At 49.6% G+C, this 19,404-nt stretch overlaps 6 protein-coding genes across 6 annotated transcripts; 3 read left to right on the top strand and 3 right to left on the bottom strand.

Annotated features, from left to right (window-relative positions):
• Nucleotides 1-1,667: 1,667 nt before the first annotated feature.
• Z519_12421 (uncharacterized protein) lies at nucleotides 1,668-2,721 on the top strand (the record flags this gene model as incomplete). The annotated part of the gene is made up of 2 exons (XM_016770127.1): nucleotides 1,668-1,703; nucleotides 1,774-2,721. 2 exons carry the CDS (start codon nucleotides 1,668-1,670, stop codon nucleotides 2,719-2,721), a joined length of 984 nt encoding a protein of 327 aa, XP_016613625.1.
• A 14-nt stretch (nucleotides 2,722-2,735) lies between these two features.
• On the top strand, nucleotides 2,736-3,548 carry Z519_12420 (uncharacterized protein; the record flags this gene model as incomplete). The annotated part of the gene is made up of 2 exons (XM_016770126.1): nucleotides 2,736-3,359; nucleotides 3,420-3,548. The coding sequence occupies 2 exons, from the start codon at nucleotides 2,736-2,738 to the stop codon at nucleotides 3,546-3,548; spliced, it is 753 nt and encodes a 250-aa protein (XP_016613624.1).
• Nucleotides 3,549-3,903: 355 nt separating this feature from the next.
• Nucleotides 3,904-6,003, bottom strand: Z519_12419 (uncharacterized protein; the record flags this gene model as incomplete). The annotated part of the gene is made up of 1 exon (XM_016770125.1): nucleotides 3,904-6,003. One exon carries the CDS (start codon nucleotides 6,001-6,003, stop codon nucleotides 3,904-3,906), a length of 2,100 nt encoding a protein of 699 aa, XP_016613623.1.
• Nucleotides 6,004-6,370: 367 nt separating this feature from the next.
• Z519_12418 (uncharacterized protein) lies at nucleotides 6,371-8,133 on the bottom strand (the record flags this gene model as incomplete). Its single annotated transcript, XM_016770124.1, has 4 exons — nucleotides 6,371-7,594; nucleotides 7,649-7,672; nucleotides 7,723-7,938; nucleotides 7,999-8,133. The coding sequence occupies 4 exons, from the start codon at nucleotides 8,131-8,133 to the stop codon at nucleotides 6,371-6,373; spliced, it is 1,599 nt and encodes a 532-aa protein (XP_016613622.1).
• A 6,844-nt stretch (nucleotides 8,134-14,977) lies between these two features.
• Nucleotides 14,978-16,348, bottom strand: Z519_12417 (uncharacterized protein; the record flags this gene model as incomplete). Its single annotated transcript, XM_016770123.1, has 1 exon — nucleotides 14,978-16,348. The coding sequence occupies one exon, from the start codon at nucleotides 16,346-16,348 to the stop codon at nucleotides 14,978-14,980; it is 1,371 nt and encodes a 456-aa protein (XP_016613621.1).
• A 1,459-nt stretch (nucleotides 16,349-17,807) lies between these two features.
• On the top strand, nucleotides 17,808-18,470 carry Z519_12416 (uncharacterized protein; the record flags this gene model as incomplete). Its single annotated transcript, XM_016770122.1, has 1 exon — nucleotides 17,808-18,470. The coding sequence occupies one exon, from the start codon at nucleotides 17,808-17,810 to the stop codon at nucleotides 18,468-18,470; it is 663 nt and encodes a 220-aa protein (XP_016613620.1).
• Between the last annotated feature and the right edge of the window lie 934 nt (nucleotides 18,471-19,404).

Genomic DNA, 19,404 nt, shown 5'->3' with positions numbered 1-19,404 from the left:
AAGGGCTGCTGTGGGAGGGCACGAACTTGCGGGTCCGAGAGTCGACATTTGACAGATTTCAACCAACCACCCGATCCAGCGATATGCAGTGAGAATTAGATGTCTCTGACGAATTCGTCCGAGTTCTTGACTTGATGATGGATGCCGGAAGTTTCTTCAGTGAGCAAGAAGTAGAGTTGGTCTTAACCATGCATTCAAAACTCATGGAAGCGTTCGAAACACCACTTACCGCTCATATTCAGATGTATCCATCAGGTCTCGCAAGACTCATGGGTGCAATTTCTTGTTTTGGGGGGGAGGGGGAAGGCCGCTGCGAGTCGAGTTCAAGAAGTGATGTGATTTTGCCTTGCTGCTGCTCCTGTTGTCAACTTGCAAATGATGCACAGCATTGACCGGCTGCCGGCTGTGGTAGCTTGGTCCATTTCGCTATCTAACACCTCTGAGCATATGCCACTGGTCTTCAACTCGGCGACACAACTTTCAACCGCTGTGGGGAGAAAGAAGCCAACAGCCCACTAAGCCTGTCCAGGGGCTGGAGCCTTGCTGATGTTTATGTCAGCAGCTGCCGGAATGCACATACATACTCGATCGATTCACGGGGACAAGCTACAACCCTAGATTCTGAAATTCTTCAGGGCCACTCCTTTTGCCCTGCTCAGCCAAGCAGACTTCTAACCCATGTTTAGTCATTGATAATTATTTTGCAACCGGGAGATCATCCAAATGGGAGCTATGACAGGATTCATACAGTGACTGATACAATGCAAATTCGGCCGAAATTTCAAAGTGGCGAAATGACCTGGCAACATCTGGTATCGGCAAACCGCTTCACCAGTCTTCAAATGAGTCATCGCTAGGTGTCTTTCCCCAATCCCGTCATTTATTACGACCAGCGCACCTTGTTGGACTCCACTTCTCTAAATTCTCTTCCAATAGAGCGACATGTTGTAAGGATGTTCTTGAGGCTGGGTGAATCGAGATGCGTCCAAGCAGGAGACACTATATCCATCCGATTGTTTAAGAGTTCGGCTATCATCATGCAGATCATCTTGTCGAAGCATTGAGAAATTGGAAGACTTTACAATCGACGTTGCAACAACAATGGCTTGCAGCAAAACCGCTCGTAATATTTGTTCGACCACGGGCGGCCCAAACCACCTTCTACCACCGCGCCTCGTTGAGCATCCTCACAACTTCTCCAGTCATACCCGCTGAGCGGTGCAAAGACTTCTGAATGCATCGATTTCCTAATGTTCTAATCGGGCATTAAAAGTCGCCGAAGCGGCGAGAGCCTCGGCAGCGGCAGTCACTACCCTCACTTCATCCAATCTGCAACAGTCAAACTCACCGAGAGGGAACTGATGCGAGCAGGAGTACTCTTCAACAGCTATCCGAAAATGTTTCGTGCGCTGACAGTAATGAGAACCCTGCCACCTACATTGCAGACGTCTGAAGTAACGATGGACCGACGCTGTTATTGGTTTTCAATCCCACCCCCGCTCAATTCCTCCCACATTTCAGGGCAGTAGGGGCCTTATCCAGCACAGAAATCCTCATGAAACAAGGCATTATGCCGAGCCTCATTTCGGCATTGATCGCAAAATCTCTTCGGAACGTGCTCAGGGAGTCGAGATGGGCGAAATCAGATTCCTTCCTCCCGAGGCAGCATGACTCCTTTTGGTGTGCTCTCTGAGCTTCGGATAGTGTGGCATACTTTTGCTAGAAAGACCGAGTTTAAATATTCTCCATGTTGTGCTCTGATTGCATCCCGAGCCGGTTGAACTGTTCAACACATTTGTTTCTAGCCCACATATCCCTGCAGTCTCAATCATATTGTTAGCACCTCGAGACGATGAATGGTACTACTGCATTGAACACTGGTCCTCGACCAGGGATTGTCGAAGATCCGCACTCATTGTTGGTGCAGGCTTTGGTGGGGTCTATCAACTTCGAAGACTCCGCCAGGAAGGGCACAAAGTAAAATTGGTTGACTTGGCGTCCGATTACGGAGGCGTCTGGTACTGGAATCGGTATCCTGGTGCGCGCGTCGACAGTGCCATTCCACTCTATGAGTTTTCTGATCCTGAGATTTGGCGGGAATGGTCATGGAGCCAGCGATTCCCAGGTTCCGAAGAGCTACGTAACTACTTTCAATTCGTGGCTGAAAAATGGGATTTACGACGAGATACATATTTCGACACGCGCGTGACCGCTGCAGAATGGAACGACAGTAACTCTAGATGGTTGGTGACTACTGCGGATGGTAAACGATTCAAAGTGAAACAATTTCTCCTGAATACCGGTTTCGCCGCAAAAAGGCATATACCGGACTGGAAAGGTATCGAAAAGTTCCAAGGAACTTGGGTGCATCCATCTTATTGGCCAAAGGAGGAGCCGGATCTCCAAGGCAAGAAGGTCGCTGTCATCGGCACTGGCTCTACTGGTGTTCAACTCGCTCAAGAAATTAGCAAAGTGGCGGGGCAATTTGTCCTCTTTCAGAGGACACCAAATCTAGCTCTACCAATGAAGCAAATCGAGTACGTCGGGGATGAACAAGTATTTCCAAGAGACAAATACTCCAAATTTTTCGGGGGGGGATTACGCAGTTCGGGGGTCTCTCATTCGAGTTCATCAACCGAGCCACATTTGACGATACTCCCGAGCAACGACAAAGCTTCTACCAACAACTTTGGGAAGAAGGCGACTTCCACTTCTGGCTAGCCGGATACAAAGATATGCTCTTTAACTGGAATGCTAATAAGGAAGCTTACAACTTCTGGCGCGACAAAGTTAGAGCAAAGATTAGAGACCCTAAACGACAGGAAGTCCTAGCTCCAGAGATGCAGCCCCATGCATTCGGATGCAAGCGAATATCATTAGAAAACGGGTATTTTGAGATATTCAATGAACCTCATGTTACTTTGGTGGATGTCAATTCAACTCCAGTACTCAAGGTGACTGAGAAAGGCATCAGGACGACCGAAAAGGAATGGGAATTCGACTACATCATCTCTGCTACAGGATATGATGCATTCACCGGTGGCTTCAACGAAATTGATATTCGTGGAAAGTCAGGACAGAAGCTCAAGGCTAAGTGGAAGCAAGGTGTTAGGACATATCTAGGCATGGCCGTGTCTGGATTCCCAAACCTATTTTTCACCTATGGGCCTCAAGCGCCAACGGCATTCTGCAACGGCCCAACTTGCGCCGAGTTGCAAGGCGAATGGATCGTTAAGTTGATGAATTACACGCAGGGAAGAGGACTAAAGTTGATCGAGGCACACGAACAGGCGGAAAAAGATTGGGCCCAAGGCGTCAAAACGATTGCGAACATGTCGCTGTTGCCTACTACAAAATCGGTGAGTCTTGTGTATCACTGTTCTGCACGCTTGGCATTGCACATACTGACCGAGTCACAGTGGTATATGGGCGACAACATCCCAGGGAAGATCAGAGAACCGCTGGTATATCTTGGAGGGGTTCCGACCTATTACAAAACGCTGAATGAGAGTGCCGAACACGAATATGAGGGATTTCAACTGGATTGATGATTTTCATCATTCATGGTTGCGTGATGGAGGAAACATTTGGTTTCTAACAAGGGTGAAACTATTCACTCCTTCTACTGCGCTGATGTGGAAGTTGAAGCAATGATTGGCCAACGCCGCAGATGTGAATGTCTTGCGTATCCTAACTCTCAAGTTGTCGCGAAGACCAAGCGTCAACTGCTAGATGTAGAAAGCTGACTATATGCGCTTGTGCATAGAATGGATTACAGTAGGCCTTTCAAACAACGTTTGAGAAACTAATACGACGAGTTTGGCAATGACAAATCTCATTAGATCCACAAATGGTAAACAGCAAATACAGGGTATAATCGGTACTGCATCACCCAAGCCAACACTAGTGAATACGAAACATTTGAAAGTCTGAGATCAGCGTGTTCACCTGTTGCATGCTAGTCTCGTCATATTTCTCGAGAAGAGGGCCGATCGACTCATTGCCTGAAGCACTCAAAGGGCTCTGGGCCTGTCCGGACACCTCCAAGGCGCTCTCACTGGGATCCGTAAGTGGCGGCATTGAAAGACGCTGGACCATGAGGTTGGCGAGGTACCAGTACTCGTTTGCGTGGCGCATGAAGCCCACACGTCTCCACATGTCGTCCGGTGCGAGGACCTCCATGTCGCACCTGACAGTCGAATGGTGCGAGTCCCGCGCGAACCGGAACAGGTAAACGTGCCACACCTTCCTCCATGATTGGAGGGCGTTGTGGATCGGATCGAGCGAACCCTGGCAGCTGAAGGAGCTTTGGTGGTGGAAAATCAGAGAGTGCAACGCCGAGGTCATTGCGAAGAGGTTGAGAGGTCCCAGATCGGCCAGCGCCGTGCTTAGGGTGTCGTCCAGGTCGGTACGGTAGAGAAGCTCGAAGGCCGAGGTGAAGTTATTTGACACCGTTGGAGGGCGTACGAGCGAGTCATTTTGGTGCTGGTGCAGGTCCTGGTGCCTCAGAGTTCTGAAGCACTCTTCAGCTGTCATGGCCTGGAAACATGCTTCGGAACAAGCCGCGTTCATCCTCATTTCCCGGATAACCATCCGTGGGGGCAAGTTGTTGAAGATGACGAACGCTGTGTCGAGAAGGAACACCCACAAAAACACGCGGATGAGCTCTTCGATGACAGCAAAGTTGTCGAAGGAAAAGTCGCAAAGGTCCATCTGGTCGTAATCGGGATGTCGGGCATTGTGGATACCCACGTCCCTCGCAGCCGCGATGACCATGCTGAAGCGCTGCCGCCGAATTCGCCGCTTGCTGGAGTTCGTACCCTCCCAGTTCTGGAAGAGACAGACCATGTACGACGCCTGGAGAGCCCGGACCTTTTGCCGGCGCCACCGGATGTCGCACGGGTCTTGGGAGATGGCATTGGGCGGGTCACTACAGAAATCCTCATCGTCGAATACCATTTCCTCGACACAGTTGAACCACCGTCTCGCGTTCTCGACGTCGGTCTGGTCGGGCGAGACACACGCTCCGATTAGAGACACTGCCGCCAGAAGCTCGGCTTTGGACGACGTAGGGTCGAACGTCGGCTTGTGTACAATATTCACATTCGGATGCCAGATTGCCCAGTATAAATGCACAAAACGTCGGATGTTTGTCGGAGAAAAGAACTGTGCACATGTTTCATGAATGGTAGGCGACCATGATAGGGTAATGTAACTCTTTCTGGACTTGTGAAGCACAATGTTTCTGATAGAGGTGACTATTTCGTGACACTTAAAGGACAGGGGGTCGGAGAGCCACCGACTTAGGGTCGTCCCAACGAGGTGGTCTTCATCGGCTTCATAATAACTTGCATCATCCCTACATGGACCGGACGAGTCTGCCGTTGTGGTTGCAGGCTCGGAAAAGTAGGCATTGACTCGTCGACGTTGTTCGATCGTTCCGCAGTCGAATGAAGACACGAAACCCGTCGTACTGGTAAAAGTATCTAGGAAACCCAAAGAGCCGATGTCCTCACCTGTCTCGTCGGGAATTGCACGGGGCGTTTGCGGGCCCGAATTGAAGTTCAAGAAATCCTGCCAGATATCGGATCGGCCGTCAAAACCGTGGTTCGACAGGCCACAGGAGATCCATCCAGCTATATGTTCGAAAGAGTCTCCAGAGATTTCGACAGAATTCGGTCCCAGATTTTCTGTTTCCCGAAGCTGAGACCGCCCCGGGTACGGACTTGGCAAGGCAAGGGCCGTGTCTTCTGGCGGAGTGGATTGTGACAACGCTAGCCTCTTGGGTTGGGGCTCGAGCGACTCCGATGAGGCGTCAGGTATATTTTCGCAGGTCTTGAGGTGTCTCTTGAGCACATCGGATCGCTGGAAGGTGCTTTGGCAGAGAACACACACGTACGGCCGTTCGCTACCGTGTGAAAGTTGGTGGCGACGTAGATGCTCGGGCCTTTTGTATGTTTTGGAACACGTCGGACACACATTCAAGCTTAGATGGTCTGCCATCGGGGTCTTGCGCAAGGGTAAGGCTGTTTGCGAGAATGCAAAATCATTGCCATCGTTTTTCCTGGCGAGCTGGAGTGTTCCAGATGAAAATCCCACGTAGTTTTGGCGAGCGTCCAGGCATTTGATCTCGGCAAAGAGGCGAACTAGCAGGGTGGGTTGGTGCCGAAAAAAAAGCGGGAAAAAGCGGGGCCCCGCCGATTCCGCTCCGCCACCAACGGCTGGTAAGGAGGGAGTATGAGTTCATATAGAGTCTTGGAGTATTATGATAGATCTACAATCACGGCTTAGAGAGGTTATGCCGCTACGTCCGAATGCTCAAGCATAGTTGCAGACAGCCCTGGTCTGACCACCTGGACCTCCTTAACGCCTAAGGCTGAGCATGGCTCAACCACTGCTTGGTCCGTGGATCCAGGCATTCATTCTCAGCCTTATGCCACTCTTCCCTCACAACCCTTTCCCGCGCAGGCGACCTTGGCGTTATCTTTGCCTGGAATTCTTCTGGCATGCATACGAAGCCCTGAGTGAGCTTCTCCTGATCCGGCAGGACTTTATTCCCTCTCGCATTCACAACCGGCTCGATGTTGAACGCCCACAAGATCCGCGATATACCAAGGAACAAGCTGCGTTCGGCAACATGCATGCCGGGACAGATGCGTCGTCCGGCTCCGAAAGTGAAGACGTCTCGTTTGCTGGCATCCGCATTGGCGGCCGAGTCGTAAAGACTTTGTGTATCGTGGATGTATCGCTCGGGTTCGAACTGCCGGGGATTGGGGTGTCGTTTAGGATCCATCTGAATGGCCCAGACGTTATTCATGACTCCGGCGCCCTTAGGAATGAGATAGCCCATGTACTCGTCATCCTTGGTAACCGCATGTGGCACCGCGCCCAAGATGGTGGTTGGCATCCAACGAAGTGACTCTTTTATCAAAGCTCGGACGTATTGCAGATTCGAGTCGTCTTCCATCGTTGGCAGCCGGCTACCGACGACCTTGTCGATCTCCTCCTGCGCCTTCTTCTGCACTTCTGGATATAACACCATGGCTTGGATGAAGCCATATAATGTACTCGAGGTTGTGTCCGAACCAGCTTCAAGAAGCGTTCCAGATATGTAAGCCGCTTGGTCGTCACTGAAGCCTTCGGCCTTCTGAGCCTCTGCCATGCCAACGCAGAAGCATGGCTTAATGGTCCCATTCTTGATTTCAGCTTTCGCATTTAGCCAATGTTTCAAGTACAGAGCTTTCTCGTGTTTGTGGAGCATCTTCGCCTTCTTCTGCGTCGGAAGGAGGAAGTCGGGCAATTTCTGCAAGATGGGGTAGAAATCGATCAACCCGGCAGCACCGGTCTGGTTGATCTCTGCAAACTCTGAAAATCCTTCGAAGAGCTGCTTCATGTTGGCGTCTTCGTAGGTGGGCGTCCTCCAACCAAAGACCATGGTTGTTGTCAAAGCATTCGAATACCTCCTGATGTGCTTGAGGAAGTCGTGGGGCTGTTCTAGGAGTTGGTACAGCATCTGCTTGTTCTCGAGCATCTGGTAAGGAATATAAGACTTGGAAGTGTTGACGTTGAGGAGACCATGGATCATTTTGCGGAACTGGTGGATAACGAGTCAGTAGAAATTAATCTGACATAATATCATGTCACTTACTCCTCTCCATACTGGTCCATATCCCTTCGCAAGCAGTTAGCAGTGGTTAGAGGATAAAAGACATGTATACTCACCATCATAAGCAACCTCAGGCCTCCACTGCACAGGGTTTGGCCAATATACATGTCTAATCGGTCCGAGTATATGCCGCTTCTTCTGTCGAGAAGTTCCTTCACAGCTTCGTCACTTGACAACACAATCAACACTTTGGTGCCGAGCATCAAGCTATACACTGGACCATATTCGCGTGCCCACTTCTCGAATTGTAAGTGAGCATCCCTTGTCGGCATCTAAGAACCAAGTCCAATTGGTTAGATTGAATGTCCTGGCGGCGAAAGGGGCCCAGGTACCTGATGAAGATTGCCTAAAATGGGCAATGTAGGAGGGCCGGGGGGGTAATTTTTTGGCCTCCGGCCTATGGATAGGAGGCGTATAGAGCCCATCAGCAGGGCTGCCACTGCCACCAGGAAGTAGATGCCCGGCATGCTGTTAAGAGTCTGATGGAAAATTGGGCGCGACGAAAGACTGAGTTGGTGAACACGCAGAATCGTCCATAACTGACCCGACTATAAACCCTCCTTCCAAGAGGCAACTTCATCTGGATAATGAGTGGGCCTCCATTGGTCGGCGGGCTTCTGGAAAGAGCTGACCCCATAGCCGGAGCCGGATCGGGATTCGCTCAGTGCGGAGGTGGGATGCCGCGCCAACAGAAAAATGCGGGGGTGGGGGTGGGAGCGGGCTTACAGTGGGATAACGGCTCGATACCAAGTATAGGGTATTAGTCTTTTGGCGAGGTAGATCGGCGAGTACGTACAGTGTATCCTCTACCCATGACTCCAGTTGTCATCTTCGGCACTGTTCGGTGCTTTGTTGAATCCGTGAGCCGATCCGTCACCCAGCCTTTAGCTCCCGGAGGACACGTTTGCACAAGGGACCCGTCGTAGCTGGCGATAGGAGGTATCGGGAGGCAGGTGGCGCATAGGTGATCGTTGAGAACATCAGCGACGTTATGACATTAGAGGCCTTGAAGGATTGTGAATTTTGATATTTTAGAAAGCTTTAATTATCGTTCTTTATTCTCTCAGCGACCCTATACCAGCCAGCCATAGTCTCCGGGCGTGAAGGGCTTCGTTGACCAAAACGACTGTATACCTATGCGAGATTCCATGTTTTCAAGAATACCTCGTATGCAGACCTGAGTCTTCGACCGAAGGTATAGGATCTACCGTATTGCCAAGCTGTCCTTATCTTAATGTCATTGTCAAAGGCAGAACCCCGAGGCTCCAATATCGCCGAGTTCTGAATTGCTAGTTGCCGTGTCTCGCTGAGGCAGAAGGATGGAATACGGGATGTGATCTCAAGTACCTGAACACCCAATACCAGCACCCACCTCCTTGTTATCCACCGCGCCCAGTCATTGCTAGCTTCATTTTGTGGCCAGTGAGAGTGAGCTATATCATGAACTTTGGAACAGCTTCGCACAGGGCAGGGGTGGTAACAATGGGACGCAAACCTTGTTATTGGAAGTGAAATCGGAGACAACAGCGTTGGAACTCTCCCGGCATCGCAGCAACCTTGTGGACTTCTCGTCGTGGTGACACTGGTTCTTCTGCCCTTTTGCTCTGACCACGAGGCTAGCGAGGGAGGTAAGGGCCAATAAAAAGGGGCTTAACAGCCTTCAAGACCTTGCCTTATTTTACAGAACATCTTCATCAAAATGCCATCCTCAAAGATCAAACCATACCCCAGCTATGAATGTATCCTACATCAACGAGGCCGAGAACAGATATCTATACTATTATCCATGGAATGTAGATTCTATCCATGCAAGATATGAAGAAGTCGAAAGTTAAAGGAAAGTAGGCAAAGCTGGTGAAGTCAAAACTACCTATTCGGTGCCTATATAATAGCAGACTAATTATCCTACGCCACTTTCACGTCTCAGGCAGAGAAACATCTTAAACGCCAAACCTAGCCACAAAAATGGCGCAGAGGAAAGTCCAAAACCAAGTTGACACTGACACCGGCCTAATCCTGAAATTTACAATCACCAACGACTATATTGTTCATTAGCCCGGCATCGAGTATATATTATGCACTCACCCAAATCTGAACCGATTGCCTCTGACTATCTGTATTGGTATGATTAGATGGATTTGAGAAAGACTATTAGTGGAAATTTAGGGCAATAGAGCCGACATCGCATGTGGTGGTACACTTTCTAGAACTGGGGATGCTAAACAGCAATATGGGGCAAGATAAGTTGTGCGTGCAATAGCCTCATACTCCTTGCCTGGTGGAACCCCGCAACGAGCAATGTAATGTACGAAGAAGTTCAATCAGCGAAAATGTGCCGAATGTGGCATTGCATTTTTGTGGAAGCGCCACCAAGGCTAGAAGGGCTTTTAAACGCCCTTCTGCCACAGAATTGGTTGGATGCCTGGTAGCCCTGTCGACAACGAAAGCAATCCCTTGTGCCACATGCTCTTTTCTTTTCTCCAGCGGAGTCGATTCGATTATTGCTCGGTGAGGATGAGTGACCATTCGGGATCCTACTTCTTGAATGTGGTACCGATGAAGCAGCGCCAGGTTGTCTACATGAAAGTGGTTTGATAACTCGGATCAGAGCAGGAGTCAACTCCAACTCTCTCGATGACCGCCCTCTTCCCACCCCGTCCTCCTGGTCCGCGCGCCCCCGCCCGCTTCATCAAATATATAAATGGTACAAACATGACTCTGGGTCAAGAACCACGTCGTTCAGATCTGATATAGCAAACCACTCAGTTACGGGGAAATTTAAACAGCATGGGATCTGTCTCTGCTTGCAACCGATTGCTCTACGGGCCTTTGGAGAACTCTAGCTCATTTGATTATCTTGAATATGTCGAGGTGACACCACTCATTGGCCGTGAATATCCGACGGCCAAGCTCAAGGATATCTTACTCGCCACAGATTTCGAGCGGCAGCTTCGTGCATTTCACAGTCACCATATGTGAGCGCGGAGTTGTCTTCTTCCAAGTACTCCAGCACGACTTGGCAATTCAGGAACAGGAACGCCCCACTGACCTTCTGGGTCGACTGACCAAGAGATCACCAGAAAATGGATTGCATGTTTTCCCCATCCTCAGGGATCCGAACTATCTCCCTATGAATGACGGAACGAAAGATGCCGACATGTATAATACCCTTCTTCTCGTTATTGAGTCTGCTGATTTTTGGAAGTTGCTGGATCAATGCTGAAGCAGCAAAGAAGATGTACAAGCACATACCAGCTGTTGAACGCAGAACAGTTGTGGACCTATCTGGTTGATTGTGTTCTGTCCCCCTGGCTATTCAGAGAGACTCTGCCTGATTACTACATTAGCCTGTAACAATAAGAGCATTCCTGAAACCTTCTATTCCGTCGCCATCCTATCACAGGTCTGCAAGAACAACGAGGTTGAGGCAGTTTGCGCAGTTGATGTAACGCCTAGCGTCTCAGGTGGTTTGCCACAGTGGCGCTCCCGCGACCCTGTCAACACCAACCCTCAATCTCCATGAGTCTGCAGAGCCCCGAGAGCTCGCAAGAGAATGGCACAGTGATAGCCCGACCTGTGTTCGAGGTAACATCACTGGCGACTGACTGAGTTGTACAGTGCTCTGGGAGAGAAACCCGGCAGACTTCAGTTTCCTGCGCATCGAATCGACCGTCCGGCAGATGGCGATACCATTTGGGTTAACATGGATGAAATGTTTGGAGACTAGAGCATTGTATTTGCAGAACTCAGAGCTAAAGCTGGAGCAGGTATGGCCGCAGTTCACCGAGGTTCAGGAGTTACCTGGAAACTCTAACGCAGACATGCTGTCAAACAATCTTGCCAAGAGCTAGCGAGGAAGACGGATGTGAAATTATAGAGCCCGGGGGATATCCTCTCAACGTTGGGAGTATGATTATTCATACACACCCTTTGGTACATGCACCCAGTCACGGGTCGGGAGGCACTATTGCGGGACCGGGATCCATTGGATGAAGATCAACGATGTATATGGTCATGAGGACACACTCATTCGCGATTGTATCACGAGACTGATCACGACAAACCACTACAGCATTGCGAGGATGCATTGGACAGAGCAGGATGTTGCAATTTGGAATAATGAATGTACTATGCATACCGCTAGGGTAATTTACCTTGAAAGTTTTGTCCTAACGATAAATGAAGTGTCACAGCCTGACACCTATTTGGTTCCTGGAGACCGTACAGCCAGCCGTTCTACTTGGATCGGTTTGATTCCTTACCTTTACTCAAATTGGCGGACTAGACGGGAAACTTTCGGTCTGGGACTCAATTGAAGCAGAGTAGGCGGACAGCAAACTATATTTTTATGGACGCCCTTCAGCTTGGGATGGCCCCACAGCATTGTGGCTTCTGACAATCGAAACAACATTTGTCGCCTTATTGCCAGGCCAGAGGTAGTTTCGTCCAACCCTCTTGGAATCAATTTCTCCCAATAAATTAGCTGGCCAAGTGTTTGCGGAGCTTTCCATGTTTCTAATGGATGGGGCTCTCAGACTTTTGGGCCTTAACATCCCAGGACTATGCTGCCAATATCGTGAGCCTGATTCCAGCCACTTAGAAATTTAAAGTGCCCTGCTACAATCATGGCCGGCGACTCGAGAATATCGCGTAACTTCAAATGTCCGATATGCCCTCAGCGATTTGGCTGGGCTGAGCACCTCCGTCGTCATCAACGATCTCGTAAGTGGCACCTTCTAAGTCTACGGGTCTTACGATAAACGAAAGACATCCGTTACAGATCGTGGTGAAAACCCGTTTACATGCTTTAGCATGAGGTATGTCTTCGGGGCGCAAGCACGTGATTTTGCGACATCAATGAACATCTCATCCTTCTTTGAACTTGGCGTATGAGGCTGTGTCCGGAGGCCAGAAGTTCCGTCAGCGTTTGCCAGCAGAGCGTGCTAATCATGGCACCCTGAAGCCAAATCTAAGGCTGATGTCTCACAGGATTCACTATCGCCTGCGGAACCTTTAGTACTGGGGAATGTCAGTCGAACTTCGCGACAACCCATGGTCACCAGAGAACAGGAAAAAGGCTTCGATGTAGACCCGCAACTGGACGTGGAGACTCTTCTGTAGAGAACTGATGATCTCTATCCCTGTGTTCTTCCGAGGATGTCGGGGAAGTCCAATTTATTCAGGCGTCTTTACCTTTACACCCTCGATAGGCGCATGGAGGCGAGTTCCAAACGTCAGGATTTACTCAAGCCACTGACATGTCGCAAGCTCAGCCAAATTATGTTGGAAGTGGTGATGTCAATCTAGATTTTCTACAGGATTGGGTATTTCCGGATACTTCACCTCCTTCATCACTTTTTCTAGAAGGAACAGCAACCTCACAGGATGACCCGCCGAGTAGTCACCTCGTCCAATAACGTCTCCGGCACCAGGGCAGTACCACGCTAGCCTCCGACCAACTTTTGGTCGTTATATCGGAAGCAAAGCTTTGTGCTTGAGGCGAACATTGCACTCTTTAGTGCAGGCTATGGACTGAATGACTTGTCTCTGCCGTCTCGCTACGCTGGTACAAGATACATGCGAATCAATCGCTTGCAATTATAACAGATATTGTCCTATACACAGAGCGGCATCTCACAGAAGAATGGATGGCTTCGCAAGCTGCGTGGTTAGCCAAAAGCCCTCATACGCGCCCCCAAACCACGATATGTCAAGCGCTACAAGATCTTCTGAATGGGAAATGATTGTCAGACATATCAGCTCGTTTGGGCTATTAATAGTTATAACTGCTTTGCAGTGTTATGTTTGTTCGGTGGACCTCCTATCGACCGCTCCCCAACCCAGTAGAATTAAACACTTTAACCTTATGTCACGAGCTCACCGTTGTCCCCAAGTACCCTACTCTCTCCACCCGAATCGGGTAGGTGATATAGGAAGAAAAGGATAAGGCTAAGGATGGTTGAAGTATATGTAAAGGAGAGCTAAAGTAGGAGGCTATTAGCTGATAAGGCTATCGGTTAACGTCGCCTTACCCTTTTTCACGTGACAGAAAAGAGGGGAAGCTACAAAGAGTTTCCTCTCACCCGATTCGGGTGAGAGAGAACTCTTCCTCTTTCTTAAGCATTGAGTCGTTGTCAATAGGACTACATGATATAGAACAAGGCATTCAGCTACTCCAATTCTCTACACCTACTGCTCTGCGTAGGTCCCTGATACCTTGCTAGTCAATGCTGTCAAACTCTGGGAGGACAGCTGGCGCATTCATCATTAGAATTCTCAAGGAAAAGCAGGATTACATCCTATCGTGGTAGATAGACTCGCCATACGCAATTCTGCTTATTATAACTTAATCGGTGGGAAACAGATACGATGGATGAAACATACGGTGCTTTTCCCACAAGCAAATATTTCTCCCTCGAAATTCGCGACAATCACTTTCATTTTCGACCAATCACTACTTGAACGAGAGCCTATTCGAGCGATTCGATCTCTGGGTCTCAGGGCTCGTCACGGAATCAAACACCTAAACAGAATCGGAAAGGAGAGGTACTCTGCGTATCAGCAACTATCTGGTGTAGATGGATGTTCTCTATTTGCGTGGTATTCGCTGGGACGGAAAAGGGGCCAACTTGTCCTTATGAGCGAGTGTAACTTTCTCCTATTCGCACAAACAGTCGATGAAACGGCCAACGAACTCCGCAGGAGTGGCATTCAAGGTTACGACGGTGTCAGCACCATTATGCGCGGTTATGAAGAATTATTAGGTGGAAACACCATCTGTCCGGTATCGCGTACCATGTTAACCCTAACCCTGGGCCGCAATTGCGAACTGTGCAGCCTCAATTCGACAGCAAAGGCAAGCAGCAGCCACTGCGCAAAATCAAACGTCAACCAAGTGACGTGCGATGACGGTAAATGGCATGGCTGAAGATTTATTATCTGAGAGCAGAGGGTGAGAACAAAATAAGATCTTGCTAGGTACCCTCAAGGTACCCTGTACTCGGTACTTATAGTGTAAATTATGCCAAAACACTAGTAATTATGGCTCTCAAAGCAGCCTCCCAGACCATGTGGATTCAATTAATCTCAATACACTTTTGTACATCATTATACACACCTACATCTGGAATTGATCTCTCTGAAATGACCTGGTCTTGAAACCAATAAATAGGCCAAGTAGACGAAATAAAGATCCCACGTTGCTGAGCGAAACTGATGGCCACGACATTATTCGAAGTCTGTTCTCCGTACTTTTCCCATCACTTCCCTTTTCGTGTAGGTCTCAGTTGCATTTATGCACATCTTTCTCACTTATGCAACACCTGACCCGAAGACCTCGGAATGGATGCGCTCGTTCGGAACGCCCAATGCCTCCAATGCTTTTTGCTGAAGCTGCATAAATGGGATAGGCCCGCAAAGATAGTATTGGGCGTCAGGGAGCAAGGCAATATCCTTGATCTTATCGAGCTCGATCCTGCCCTCGAAATCATAGTCGACCCCCTTCCTATCAGATTCATCAATTTGCTCGTAGAACACGGCCTTTTGGACCTGTGGGTTTTTTCCCATCACGCGTGAGAGATAGTCCTTCATAGCGTGGACATGCCCACTGCGGACAGCGTGAATAAAGCTGACGGGGCGAGTTGTGCTTTGGCCTATGACCGTACCGAGCATGGACAGCATGGGCGTGATTCCCACACCGGCACTGATTAGGACCACAGGTGTCTCTGCGTCGAGATCCAGGAAGAAGTCTCCGCGCGGCATGCTGACATCGAGCTGTGCTCGTTCGGGAACATCTTCATGTAGCACGTTCGAGATCCTGCCAGCGGGAATCTGTCCCCTAGCGAACTCTTTCTTCACAGATATCCGGAAATGCTTACCGTCTGGAATGTCGGATAAGCTGTACTGTCGCGGTTGATAAATCCCTAATTCCGGCAAAAAGACCCTTACAGAGACATATTGGCCCGACTTAAACCCGGGGAGAGGCCCTTTGTCGGCCGGTTCGAGGTAGAAAGAGACGATCTCATCACTTTCGTGCACCTTCTTCGCGACAGTGAATGTACGCCATCCATTCCATCCGCCGGTTGTGTTCTCAGCTTGCCTGTAGAGATCCTGTTCGAAATTGATGAAGATGTCTGCAAGCTGTCCATAGGCCGCTTTCCATGCGTCGATTACCTCTTCTGTCACAGCTTCACCAAGCACCTCTTTGATCGAAGCGAGTAATTCCTCGCCCACGATTGGGTATTGGTCTGGTTGGATATCTAGGCTGGCGTGTTTGTTCCCTATTCTCGAGACAGCAGTTGCCAGCGCCCCCAGATTATCGATATTGTTGGCATAGGCCCAAACAGCATGTGCTAAAGCAGCTGGCTGAGCACCGGTCTCCTGGTGAGCGGTGTTGAATATATTGCTGAGAGTCGGGTGATTGCTTAAGAGCCTTTTGTAGAAAACACTTGTGATCGCGACTCCATGTTCTTGCAAAACCGGAGCTGTCGATTTGACGATGGCTTTTTGTTGCTCGCTAAGAGCCTCAGCTTGAAGCTTCGAAGAGGTGTTGAAGAGTTTGCGGTTGATATTGGAGTTTGCTGCTAGAGTCCCCGAAACTCTAACAGTGACAGATCGCAGCAACAGGCGGGCTGGATTGTTGGAGCCCGTCAACGTTTGACTTCGGATCACCTTGCTCGCCATGTTCCTGGTGGGTTATGCAAATGAAACGCTAAGTATATCGAAGAGATAGGACACACAAAACTGACCATTTATATAGTTGAGGGATGACATTATGAATATACTTGTGGCGGCTACGTCGTAGTACGTCTCGGATAGTGGAATCTTTAGCTTTATTAGCGTAGAAATCAACTGGCTTTCCCCAGCGAGGAGCCGGAATAGATCGGTGTCGAAACCTCAGGTGATGTCAAAGATTCCGCGGGGAAACATTTCAGAAAGTATACACCCTCTCTCTTGCCTTCCCAACATAGCCACTGGCGAATCTAGACAAGGGCTGTTGGAGCCGGCAAAAGAGTTTTCCCTGGATTGCAAATCATTGGGCTTGTCTTGCACAGAGCCATTACGCCTGAACCCAAGAAGTCCTCGTGAGTATGAATCAATAACCCAGAAGTGGTAGGATAGCTAGATTAAATATAAAGTTAAATGGGCCCGGCAAATCTCAACGTCCAAGATCTCACCGAGCGGCCTTTCCGATACCCCAATTAGAAATCGAACGAAGGCGAGGAAAAACCAAAACGCAGGAAGCCCTTTGACCCAAACGACAAAGGCGGCCAACCTTTCACACACATGAGCCTGTAGATCGGCCCAGCTAACAACATATTCCGAACTAAAGCGTCGAGCGGAGTCTTCGCAAAGGGGGACATCTCTAAGGACCCGACAACGTTGATCAAAGGGACCTTTCTTGGGTGAAAATGCCAAAATGGCGCGCAACTGGTTCGGTCACTCTACTTGGTAAATCTATTCCAGGGTTGTTGCGGTTGTTGCGGTTGTCGCGGTTGTCGGTAGCAAGGTGGCAGGTACGTAAATCAAATTGAAATGGTCCGGAAAACAGGGATAACAGAGAATTTTTTGTCTTGTTTTACGTATCGAAATAGGACTCATCTCCGCGGCTCTGAAAGTCCCCAGTTGTCGGCGTTGACTCTGCCTGACGAGCGGCAACTGGATTACCCAGTAGCACGTGCTAGAATGAGCTTCGGCGTCCAGCGAGTATTGAGTTGAGCGTGTGTGACAATGTTGGACTGGAAATGGCGGCCTAGCCAAGACCTCTGAATTCCAAGAACATTTCAAAGTAGGGTATAGGAAAAATAGTCGAAAAGTCGAAAAGTTGAAAAGGCGTAAGAGGGGGAGTGAGCAGGTGAGAGGGAGGGCAAGGGAACTGCCAAGCACAAGCACAGCCAGAGTCACTTGGCACGTGAACTCAGCGCATCCTAGGGGCATCAAGGGCCTTTACTCGGGACCTAGAGCTCAGTCCTCATTGACTCAGCTTTCCTTGCCAAGACTCTCCGCACGAAGGACACATTGACTTGTTGAGTCTCTGCTAACCTTTCGACTTTAATACTGTCGCTCCTTATCTTGCTTATCCCTTGATCGCAGACTTTCACTTCAAACCCTTGTTCGTGCTTCTTGCCGCTGTAGAACAGCCATGGCTTCGACCGACGACGCTCTAGAGACATATACGCACCTTCCACTCCACATCGACCCCCAGACGAAACAGATCTCCGCCCTCTCCTCAGATAGGGCGCTGCAAGACGCCATCTCCAATATCAACAAGTTACACACGTCTTTTAAGTCGCTCGAGACCCCGAACAATATCCCACCGCCTCCTCTACCGGTGAATCCCAAACGATCAGGCCAGATCCACAAATTGCGAGAGTCAGCTGTGGCATCCTCACGCAAAGGTCAACATGCAGATGCGATCCGCCTCCTCGGAGTTGGGATAGATATGGCCGCGGTGCGACCAGGCTGGGAGCCGATGGGACTGGCTAGAGAAGAGCTTGCTTTGATGTATCTCTCTCGAGCTGCTGCTAATGCCGACCTCCAGAACTGGGTCGAAGGTCTGAAAGATGCCGAGTGCAGTATTGAGTGCAAACGAGGCCCTGGTACCGGTCCCAATGGAGAAAAGGTCCCCGGTAACGCGAAATCATACATTGTCGGAGGAAGATGTCTGATGGAGATGGGACGCTGGCAGGATGCCGTTGAATGGCTAGAGAGGGCGATCGAAATTGAGGGGAAAGAAGGCGAAGATTGTCGTGAACTCATGCGACGGCTGACGGAAGCAAAGAAGCACACAGGAAACAATGATTGAGCGATCACCGCGGCTGAACGAATGTCTGAATGCTGCATAGCACAACCAAAGACGCGTGAGGACTGGTTTTGGTTTGACGACTCCGCAAAAGGTTAACATCTCAACCTGATTAGGATTTCTATCGCCTTCAATCGGCTAACCCCAACACACCATATATCATAGCATCCTTGCCGTCTTCAAAATGGATCCTCTGTCACCCGAATGCAGCCGCAGCCCCGTTGGCGAGGATAACACGGCCGCACTTTGTGCCATACACCAATTCACCGGAACCGAGGGAGCCGTGCTTGATTGGGTGAACTGCAATGAATCCTCCCCAGCCATATCCAAGTCCGCTTCCTGGGCTCCAAATACCAAAGAATTAAGCGGTGTGGACAGCATCGTTATAAGATTCCTGCCGTCTCCCAACTGACCTCACAAATCCACCTTAAACTGCAGGAAACCTACCCGCCCAGGATCCATGACCACTCCGGATTATGGGGATACCTCCCCCGGAACAACAAATTAGGGTTAGAGGATCCCATAACCAACCGCAAGGAGACAGTTAATGTTGGTCATCAACATCTGTACTACAGAATATTTCCATTACTCATAAGTCCGAACCAGGAGCCTGACTGCGAACATTCAGTGCGGCCATTAACAAACCGATCTTGGACTTGGGGGGTGAAAGATGCTCGCCACAAACGACCATAAGAATGTTTGTGGCAAACCATAATTGGCGCTGAAAATGGCATTTCCCACTCGGAAGACGAGAACGTGGTGAGGAGGGAGCCGGTTGACAGCGCCCTCGTCTTTCTTGCGTCTCCACTTGACTCCGTGTTACCGGAGCAGAAAAGACGCAGGTGTGGAGGTAGCCAGCGCGCCCGCCGCCCAGATTATCAATATTCCCTGAAACCCGAGTTTGAAAAGTAGGCAATGGAAGAAGGAAAGCTATCCC

This window comes from Cladophialophora bantiana, assembly GCF_000835475.1.
Source record: "Cladophialophora bantiana CBS 173.52 unplaced genomic scaffold supercont1.29, whole genome shotgun sequence".
Lineage (NCBI taxonomy): Eukaryota > Fungi > Ascomycota > Eurotiomycetes > Chaetothyriales > Herpotrichiellaceae > Cladophialophora > Cladophialophora bantiana.
This window is presented reverse-complemented; position numbering and strand designations above follow the sequence as displayed.